Source organism: Pieris napi, chromosome 11, assembly GCF_905475465.1.
Source record: "Pieris napi chromosome 11, ilPieNapi1.2, whole genome shotgun sequence".
Lineage (NCBI taxonomy): Eukaryota > Metazoa > Arthropoda > Insecta > Lepidoptera > Pieridae > Pieris > Pieris napi.
In genome coordinates, this window is record NC_062244.1 from 3,784,963 (window position 1) to 3,794,835 (window position 9,873).

The 9,873-nt window shown below is 30.4% G+C and overlaps 1 protein-coding gene across 2 annotated transcripts; it reads left to right on the forward strand.

The window, feature by feature from the left end:
* The first annotated feature begins 339 nt into the window (after nucleotides 1–339).
* Nucleotides 340–9,697, forward strand: LOC125053835 (septin-1). Of its 2 annotated transcripts, none has more exons than XM_047655414.1 (11): nucleotides 340–573; nucleotides 1,073–1,265; nucleotides 2,591–2,721; nucleotides 3,095–3,222; nucleotides 3,775–3,892; nucleotides 4,353–4,439; nucleotides 5,616–5,776; nucleotides 6,161–6,262; nucleotides 6,963–7,056; nucleotides 7,475–7,579; nucleotides 8,026–9,697. In XM_047655414.1, exons 1-10 carry the CDS (start codon nucleotides 550–552, stop codon nucleotides 7,559–7,561), a joined length of 1,125 nt encoding a protein of 374 aa, XP_047511370.1. In that variant the 5' UTR covers nucleotides 340–549; the 3' UTR covers nucleotides 7,562–7,579; nucleotides 8,026–9,697. The 2 variants fall into 2 exon arrangements, with proteins under 2 accessions (XP_047511370.1, XP_047511371.1); XM_047655415.1 differs by lacking the exon at nucleotides 340–573 and adding an exon at nucleotides 918–953.
* The last annotated feature ends 176 nt before the right edge of the window (nucleotides 9,698–9,873 follow it).

A 9,873-nucleotide genomic window follows, 5' to 3' on the forward strand; every position in this document is an offset into this window, starting at 1 on the left:
CTGCGCCCGCCAAATTCGAAGGTCTTTTTGATATTTAAGTTATAGCCACGCTTGGATTGTATAATTGCTTAAGTTTGAGGTTTTATATAAATTGTATAGAAATGTGACATTTAAAAAAAATTTTTTTTTTAATTAATGTACTTCCTAAATACCCCTTGATTCCCTTAATTTTGGAAGGAAAACCCCCAAGCTGGCATCACTGGATCGAATAGTGGCCGAATGCATAGAGTGACAGATTTAATTAATCCACAGACAAAATACAGATGTATTGATATACAAAAACTAAAATTTATATTCAAAGTTTAAACAAAATCTGTGCCCGCACTCCGTTCAACGCTGACTGCTGTCGTCACTCGTCTGTCGTCCATCCCATGTAAATCGGTTGTGAATTGTAATCGGCTGCGGATTGTAGTTGTGGGTTGCCGAATCCGCTTGTTTTGTTAATCTTGTAAAGCATAGCATATGAATAATTTAAGTATTCTTATTAATTCACGGGCTACTTTATAGTAAGGTCAAATTGATTTAAAAAGGAAGTGGACTTATTTAAATATGTCGAGTGATACGGCGAAGAATGTAAGTCATTGTGATTTTGTTTTTTAACTTTTATTTTCATAACAATATTGTGTTACTGCATTGTTCATATTACGTAGAAAATTAGGGTTTTATATAATTTTGTTTAAAAGTGTTGTTAACATCGATATGTATGACTCACTGTTGTTTGCTACTTACCTACTTAATACTCATTGACCAAGTAACTAGTACTATACGTAACTATAATATGCATGCCACTGGTGAAATGGATCTCGATACAGTTAGCGGATGTGTGTCAAATGTTTACGCGTACCAACTGAATATTTATAGTATGACAATAATTTTATTGTCTCAGTTTGATTAACTGAACTAACTCCCATTATCACTAGTTATTCCATTGTATGAAGGGCTTATCAGTCCTGGTAATGTACTCTAAAGTTTTAATTATTTCCTGTTATACCACGTCTGGTTTTTTACACTATTTCTCTTTATTTTTTGCTTATTTATGTTTATAGTTTTTTAACAATTAATATTTTTACAGTTTTCAAACCTTGAGACTCCTGGGTATGTTGGATTTGCCAATTTGCCTAATCAGGTCCATCGGAAATCTGTAAAAAAAGGTTTTGAGTTCACACTGATGGTTGTAGGGGAGAGTGGGTTGGGAAAATCAACTCTTGTGAACTCTCTGTTTTTAACTGACCTATATCCCGAGAGAGTTATTCCAGATGCTACAGGTACAGGCTTTGCATGTGAACAGCATTTACTTTTTCTCTGAGGGTGAGATTCAGCGTTAATAGTTAGTGGTAAATATGACTCCTGTTTGTCAAATCCAATAATTTTTGGAGTCATTTACTACTAAGTCTCAATTTGGAATTTCACCCTTAATAACAGAAAAACTGTTTAAGTTAACTAATTAACAGTGATGGTATTGTTAAAATACAAATAGAAGATAATAACAATATCTTATAATAATACCATTAACAGTGTTTCTAATGATGTTATGGACTTAAATATATTTTGTGGACAATTGTTATTACATTTAGTACACTATTTTATGTACCAGCAATTAGTTTTTCACTAATGGACATAAGTATTGTGGTACCTCAATATACAGGTGTTTTGATATACAAGCCGGCGAACAAGCAATATTTTACTTTGAGATGAGAGCCAGATTTGAGAAACGAGGAATCTCACACTACACTAGCAGTTTCTCTTACCTCAGTCTGCTTCTTTGCTTTCATGGTTTTGAAGCATTTTTGATATGTTAAATTCGTGTTTTTTGCTTTTTGTACATTTACAAAAGATTATCGCATTTATTTTTATAACTTTGCATCCTAAGGTTTACGGAACAAATTAAACTTGTATGTCGAGGTACCACTGTACAACAAATTCATAAAATATTAAATCTTTTAACATATGATTTATAAAGTAAACTAAATTACATAGCTAAGCTTCTTACCTCTACTACTATTGCATAACTTAGCTTAGCTTAGGGTTTTACAAAACTTAGCACACCTTTAGCTTAAGGCTAAGTAGTGTAATACCAAACATGATACAGAGATTTTACACTTGTTATGCCAGGATAAGTTTATAGGAACTTAAATATACAATAAAAACTTTGGTCCATGAACTGCTATGAGATTAAAATCCAAGTATTGGTAGGAATGCATGTTAAGATGTTTATCGTTTTGTAACTATAGTTAAAACATGTTTTTTCTGTTAAATCAACTTGTAACAAGAATTATTGTTGCATAAGAACATTCCATTACATAAACATTGCATGATTTTTTAAAGAATTTTATGTAATAAAAGATTATTCTATTGCCCTTTCATTATGTTTTTTATCCAACAGAATTATTACCTGATTGTCCACAGTTATTTAAAATAAAATACTCATTGATGATTCAAATTATAGCTAATCATAATCAAAACATGTAACATATTTACTATAATGATTTTTCTGTTTATATAAGCTAATCTACTCAAGCTGAGAACAGAAACAGCCTATCTTACAACAATAATTAAGCATTATTTTATTTTTTAAATATATCTTTTGCAGAGAAATTGAATCAGACTGTAAAACTTGATGCATCTACAGTTGAGATTGAAGAGCGTGGTGTGAAACTGCGATTGACTGTTGTTGATACTCCAGGATATGGAGATGCCATTGATAATACAGACTGCTTCAAAGTAAGTTTTATTTGTAATTAAACTTATCCTAAACAGCAGGACCTATTTTGATGATCCTTTTTTGCGTTCCAGTGGAAACCAGAATGGTTTAGACATACAATTAGCTAAAATGCTGTTTAAATAAATTATAACTTTAATTAACAATTAAAATGTAAAAAAAAAACATCCTAAGTCAGACACAACTTTTTCCAAACTTTAAAAAGATATACTATTATTATGATGTAAGGAAAATATATAACACTTATAAATGTTTAAAAGAGGGAGCTAATTTGTCAGTTTTCATAAAAAGAAAATGTTTACATTAAAGATTCTCTAAATAATATTTTAATTAGGTATATTGCTGAACAAAACTAATTCAAGTGCATCTTTACAGTCAATTATACAATACATTGATGAGCAATTTGAGAGGTTCCTTCGTGATGAGAGCGGTCTCAATCGACGTAACATTGTAGACAACAGAATTCATTGTTGTTTCTACTTTATATCTCCATTCGGACATGGGTAATGCATATCATATATTTATATTATATTAGTGTTCAATAATTGAGACTTCAATTTAGTGTAAATTGTTTAGACAGTAACAAGATATGCATGTCAAACAGTTCTTATATTCAATTTAAAATTAATTAATGTTGCAATTAAAGGTAGTCAAGGTTGAATTGATTATAAAATGCACCTCAATGGATCAAATAACAATAATTTGTGTTAATTGATGGGTCATAAGATCAACACCTTAATAAAAAATTTAAAAACATTAAATTATTGTAATAATGAGGAATATTAATTTAAAAAAAAAATAGTAATAATAACAACTGTAAACTTAGTAGCAATTAATTTATCTTAATATAATCACTATGCTTAAAAATAAAGTAAATGTAAAATTTAATATGTATATATTTCTTTTTTGACGTTCATAAGTGTACATTGTGTTACCTACATGAATACATGATTTTTGACTTTTAATATGCTCATTAAAATAAAATCGTTAAAATGGGAAAAAAAAACTGTTTTTAAAAAGTACCATAGTTTTGTACATACCTTAATTATTTTCAGACTGAAACCGTTGGACATTGAATTTATGAAACAATTGCATAACAAGGTGAACATTGTACCCGTGATTGCAAAGGCAGATTGTCTTACTAAGAAAGAAGTTCAGAGGCTTAAGTCCAGGGTAAAAATTAATTAATGTTATTGTTTCACAGAATACTAGTAGACTTTATATTTTCTATAGGAAAATGTTACTGCAATGACTTTAATAATTAAAATCCTATCCCATTATTATCTCTTTATATATGTATAAGCTAAGTTAAACAAGGTGTATCATTTTCTTTTAAACAATGTAAGAAATTAAAATATATTATGCAAATCTTTCAGTTCTTGCGTTAAGCAAAATTATATCTATTAACATGTTTTTGATTTGTCAATAATGTACTATAATAGCTTCAAAAGAAATTTCAAGAATGGTTTAGTTGTAGGCAAATTTTATAAGGTGAAAAAATTTACTTTGACTAAAAACTTTTTTCATCAACACTTAATAATATCTGTTACATATAAGAATGATATTTTCGGTAGTTTGACTTAATACTAAGCGTGTCGAGACGGAAAGGGTGCATTTATATTTCTTTCAACAGGTGATGGAGGAAATAGAAAGAGAGGGTATTAAGATATATCCTTTGCCAGATTGCGATAGCGATGAAGATGAAGATTACAAAGAGCAGGTAAAACTTAAATCTTGTGGGTAGTTAAACAATATTAAACAGATAAAGTCGACTCTCGATAATTTGAAACTCAAAACCAGAGATAAACTTAAATTACCAACAGTACAAGCGTTTAAATAACTACGAGGGGGAGGGGGATTCAAGTGAATAAAAGTTTGATCAAAATTCGTGATTTATATTTTATTATTATTTACAATAATTTAGAAAAATTAAATAAAATAATTGACAATTTTTTATTTCGAAAAGAAGTCCGTTTTTTCGAGTTAGCGACTTCAGTCTATCTTCGTCCAAAGAATTTAAAAAAACAGAGCCGGGACTTTAAATTATAGTAGCAAGCAAGATACAATTTTTTCAACTTCAAATTACCAAGAGGACCAATTAAAATTGATTTTATTCAATTTATCGAGTATTTTTCTAGGGACCGGAAGTAAATTACAAATTATCGAGAGATTCACATTAACGAGTTTCAGATCGAGAGCAGACTGTACAATAAACGCAATACTGCTAATATCTTTGTTCGTACCTCGACGATGTAGGTTTAAGTTTTTGTGTATTTGAATGAACAATTTAAATAAAATATATATCTTTTTTAACGGATATAAACGCAATTTATTACGTTATTAACATAACTCGGCGTTTTGTGCATTTGAAAGTTATGTAAATTATATATTAAATTCTTGTTTGCATACGTTAAATTTATGTGTAGTACTTTAGATTAAAAACCGCGATGGAGTGTTATTTGCCAGTTCTTTTCGCTATAATGCTGATATTATCAATGCCGCAACCAATACGATCGAACCCTTCCCGACAAAGCCGTAATGCAATAAATTGGTGAACCGATTTTGATGAGTGTTTAAGAGGATTCGAAAATAGTTACAATTATTTACAATTAGATGTTTTTTAATTGTTTTTTTTTTTAAGTTTGATATTTTTTACAGGACAACGTCTATAATATCTACTTATAATTTATTAATTTACAGTAAATGTAAAACTAGACTTTCTATTTTCTTTTAATGTTGACATTGTACACAGTTATCAATATACATAAATTATTTTTTGTTGATTAAGTAAACTAGAAAATAGTCTAAAACTAAAAAATTGCGTTTTTTAAAGTGTTTTATATTGTTAAATATTTATATTGATTTTCTATATTATTTTCATTCATACTGTGTGTAGGTTCGTCAGCTTAAAGCGGCTGTTCCGTTCGCTGTATGCGGCGCTGGACAGCAACTGGAAGTACGCGGACGCCGTGTTAGAGGCCGTCTCTACCCGTGGGGCGTGGTCGAAGTTGAGAACCCGGAACATTGCGACTTCATCAAACTACGGACTATGCTTATGTAAGCTGGTAACAAAGACATGATATTTTAAAAAAAAAATGGCAATATACTGATCAAATTTATAAAAAAAATATGGTTTTAGGTGGGCGTTAAATCCACTATTTTGTTAATATATTGAAAATCTCTGTCTTCTGCCTTATTCACTTACTCACTTATTGATAAAGAAGTATTAATAAAATATTTATATCAAAAAAATATTGTCTTACAAACCTTGTTTTGACAAAGTAGTCGTTCGGAAGTTATGCGCTTAACATACTTTATTTACAGACTAAGCGCAAAGATTACAAATTGTCTATGATACCTTTTTGTCGGATCTGTAACTGAGGATTTTCTTTTTCAATTACGTTTTCGTGCTTTTAAACCAATACATACTTATATTTACAGAACCCATATGCAAGACTTGCAAGAAGTAACTCAAGAGGTTCATTACGAGAACTATCGCTCAGAGAGGTTGGCCAGGAACGGACAAGTACCAAAAAGACATACGTAAGTTATACGCATATAATACTAAAAAAAATTATGTCAAAAAGGCAACTGTCAAACAAGGTACTCTAAAAATATACACTGCTTGTATATAGTAACGGGGGTTGGTAAATCCTATACTGCAATGAATTTTTGTATAAATAGCAAAAGTTGTCTAACATGGGCATGAGACAAACAGTGTCAACTCTTTATAACGAATTTCAAGGGAACGACCTTTTTTATTCGGTATAGAGAGGGTTCGTTATAGGGAAGGAAGGTATGGGTATTGGATTAAATCAAATAAATTTAACTAATTTTTACGTAATTTTTTGTTATAACCGAACCAAGTAGACTTAGGGACCTTCAAGAAAAGAGCGTACCAATTCTTAAAAGGCCGGCAACGCACCCGCGAGCCCTATGGTATTGAGTGTCCATGGGCGGCGGCATCACTTAACATCAGATGAGCCTTCTACCCGTTTGCCCCCTGTTCTATAATAAAAAATATATATAACGAATGACGTTATAAAGAGTTTACTCTGTATATGTGTCTGTTTTATTGGCAATTTTTTAGCAAGATAGTCCTTTTTGTATGGCATGGACCAGTCTTCTGTCCGCGACTAATAGAAATATAGTTTTGACTTTATGGTCTGGTTATATATAAAAATACAAAAACCCTTTGGGTTCATTTATAATATGAGCGTTATTTACTAATAACTGATTATAGATCAACCGAGAGTGGACTTAGCGACAACTCAAACGACTTGGCAAATGGTTCAACTGATGATGGTTCTGGACGCGACAAAGTACTCCGTGAAAAGGTAAAAAGCTCAATTTTTTTAAAGGATTTCAAAGTAGTATTATTAAAAGAGTAGTATTTTCCTTGAATCTGAAATATTTAAAAATACAAATTTTAATACTTAAAATATTATTTTCTTATCATTTACTCATTGTTTCTAGCAATTTTTGAATGGAGTTAAATTTATATACATATGTAACTAATAAAAAATATTTGATAACAAAACTTTTAAATAGCGGGTGTTAAATGATTTCATATTTTTTTGTATTCAATGGCATCCTAACAGCACATACAAATAAAACAATATTGTAGCATATTTGAGCTTGTGCACATATTAACATTTTAGACATACATTATGTACATACAGTACATCGTGTCATTTGTATATAAATATAAACATATTCACATGAAAATCATGTTTGTTGCTTATGGCTGTTTAGGAAGCGGAGTTGCGTCGAATGCAAGAGATGCTTGATCAAATGCAGCGTCAAATGCAACTGCAAGCTGCCAGTACGACAACTGCATAGTGCACGCTCCACGCACAGGTATAGATATCGTCCATAAACATAGACAAAGAATCCATAGACATTAAATTCTCTAGTTTAATTTTTGTTGAAAATGGAACGCGGCTGGCTTTTTTCGAACTGATTCGGTTGATAGTTTAGGCCCTTATTTTGATGGATATCTAAAGTCATACTTGTGATTGGTCACTGTCAAACTTCAAATAGAAAATTTGCTTGACAGCTTGTCAGACACAATTGAAGTTTGACGTTGGTCTTTACATTGGGTAAAACTAAGTGTGGTAATTTAGACATAGACGTAACATTTACTACTAATGAAACACACAAAATTATAATGATCAAAAATAAAATATTTTTATTTAGATTAACTTTAATTGTATGATAATATGTTTATCATAATATTGTCAAGGATGCTAACAATTTAAATAAGTAAGTCTTATATTTTTTCTAGTAAGTTTTCTAATTTCTAGTTGGACAATGGTATGGCTGTCCGGCTGATTGATTCGTGTGACGTCGTCAATTCAATATTACGCGCCATCCCGTACTGTGTAACCTCCACTTAACTTTGAATATAAATCAATAAATATATTAGAGATTTATAGATAAGCGAGGTTAGAATGCCAAAAATATATTATATACGACTTCTTTTTCTACTCTTTAAAAACGCATCAACAAATTAATATGATTTTTGAAAAAAAAAATTTATGTAAACTTTGATGATGACTATATAAAAGTTATAATTATTATAAATAATAGTCATTCTTCACATACAAATTATGATTTCATATTAGAATGAAACAAGAAACATAATTCAATTGAAAAAGGAATAATTTTCTACGGAAAGTTAAGGAGCGTTCAATTACGTCACGCAATTTTTGGAGATTATTGATCCCCCCCATATTACATGCACGTTTCGTGACCACCTAGTGACTCTTTAACCTAAAAGTTTACCATTATATGGTGTAAAGTACTGTAATGTCGAAAATAATATTAACAATAACGCGTAATTCAATCCCCGCCCCGTATCGTAACGTTTTACAAATGGACCCCCCAAAATTCGCACGTAATTCTTGAACACTCCCGTACCTTACTTACACTTATAAACTTTATTTACATACATATAATTTTGTTATTCTAGCCTCAAAAATAGGTTCCTAATTATAAGAAATTATATTGCACCTTTGTGTTTATACGTATTAAATAGTGTATTACATACTTTAGATTAAGGTTTTATTAGCGACAGACGACGTCTGGTTTCTTAATGTCATGTAAAAACAGATTTAATTTTACAGGAAATATTTGATCTGACTCCGAAGAATTTTCTCGAAATGTTTTTATTCTCATTTTAGTGCCATCTATCTATCTCAGTATGATTTATTCAAGTATTATTTTATTGTATTTTAACTATTTGACTGAATGTGTGTATTGTCCCAGATTATTTCTAAATTTTACGTGTCGTTCAACGTGTCACGCTTAAAGAGAATTGAGAAGTCTGAATGATTTTTTTTTTTGGGATCTAATTGTAGGTACTTAACTTTTGGCGAATAATGTGACACAGAGCAGGCATAGTATAATATTTGTATTCTACATTAGTAATATTTTAGGATTATTAATAGTTTTCCATGTGGTGCATTTATAGAACTTAGGACTTGACTCTGTTTATCATTTATTAAGAACAACGTCAAGAAAAATGACCCTATTCTAATTAATTCGTAATTTAGTCGCATCTCGTCTTGGGTGGTGTCAAACATGTCAAATTTCATGGAGAAAAAATAGAGTCACTTGAAAACTAGAGCTCTTGAATTTCGAGATTGACGTTGTTGAATACGGCCTGAATACTTGACTTTGTACATTGATATACACACCTTGATAGGGCCAATAGTGGCCATGGTATAGCCTCTGATGTTTGTTAATGCTGTTTTATATAATATGATCTATAGACTTATACATAGAGAATGTTCAGATAAATCTTAGACGTAATTGGTGCCAAAGTTATAAAATTCTTAGATCGATGAATATCAACGAAAAATTAATGTCACAATACATAACAATATAGTAAAAATTGTAATGATTATTAATAATGAAATATAATGTAAAACTACGTATGTAATCATATTTTTTATAGTAAAAATATATTGAAAATTGTTTATTTTATTTACGCCCAACCCTTGTGCTGGAATTATAGGACATAAAGGCTGCTCTTCTCTGTTGCTGTTCTGTAGAAAGCATATCATGTCCATATGAACATGCCTGCCCAATTGAGGAGTAAGGTTATAAGAGTTGAGACTTAGTCCGAACTGCGACTGCCATAACACCAG

Coding starts and splice junctions, on each gene's coding strand:
- LOC125053835 (XM_047655414.1), top strand. CDS start 550: ATGTCGAGTGATACGGCGAAGAAT. Junction 574..1,072: donor CGAGTGATACGGCGAAGAAT/GTAAGTCATTGT, acceptor ATATTTTTACAG/TTTTCAAACCTTGAGACTCC. Junction 6,263..6,962: donor CAAGTACCAAAAAGACATAC/GTAAGTTATACG, acceptor AACTGATTATAG/ATCAACCGAGAGTGGACTTA.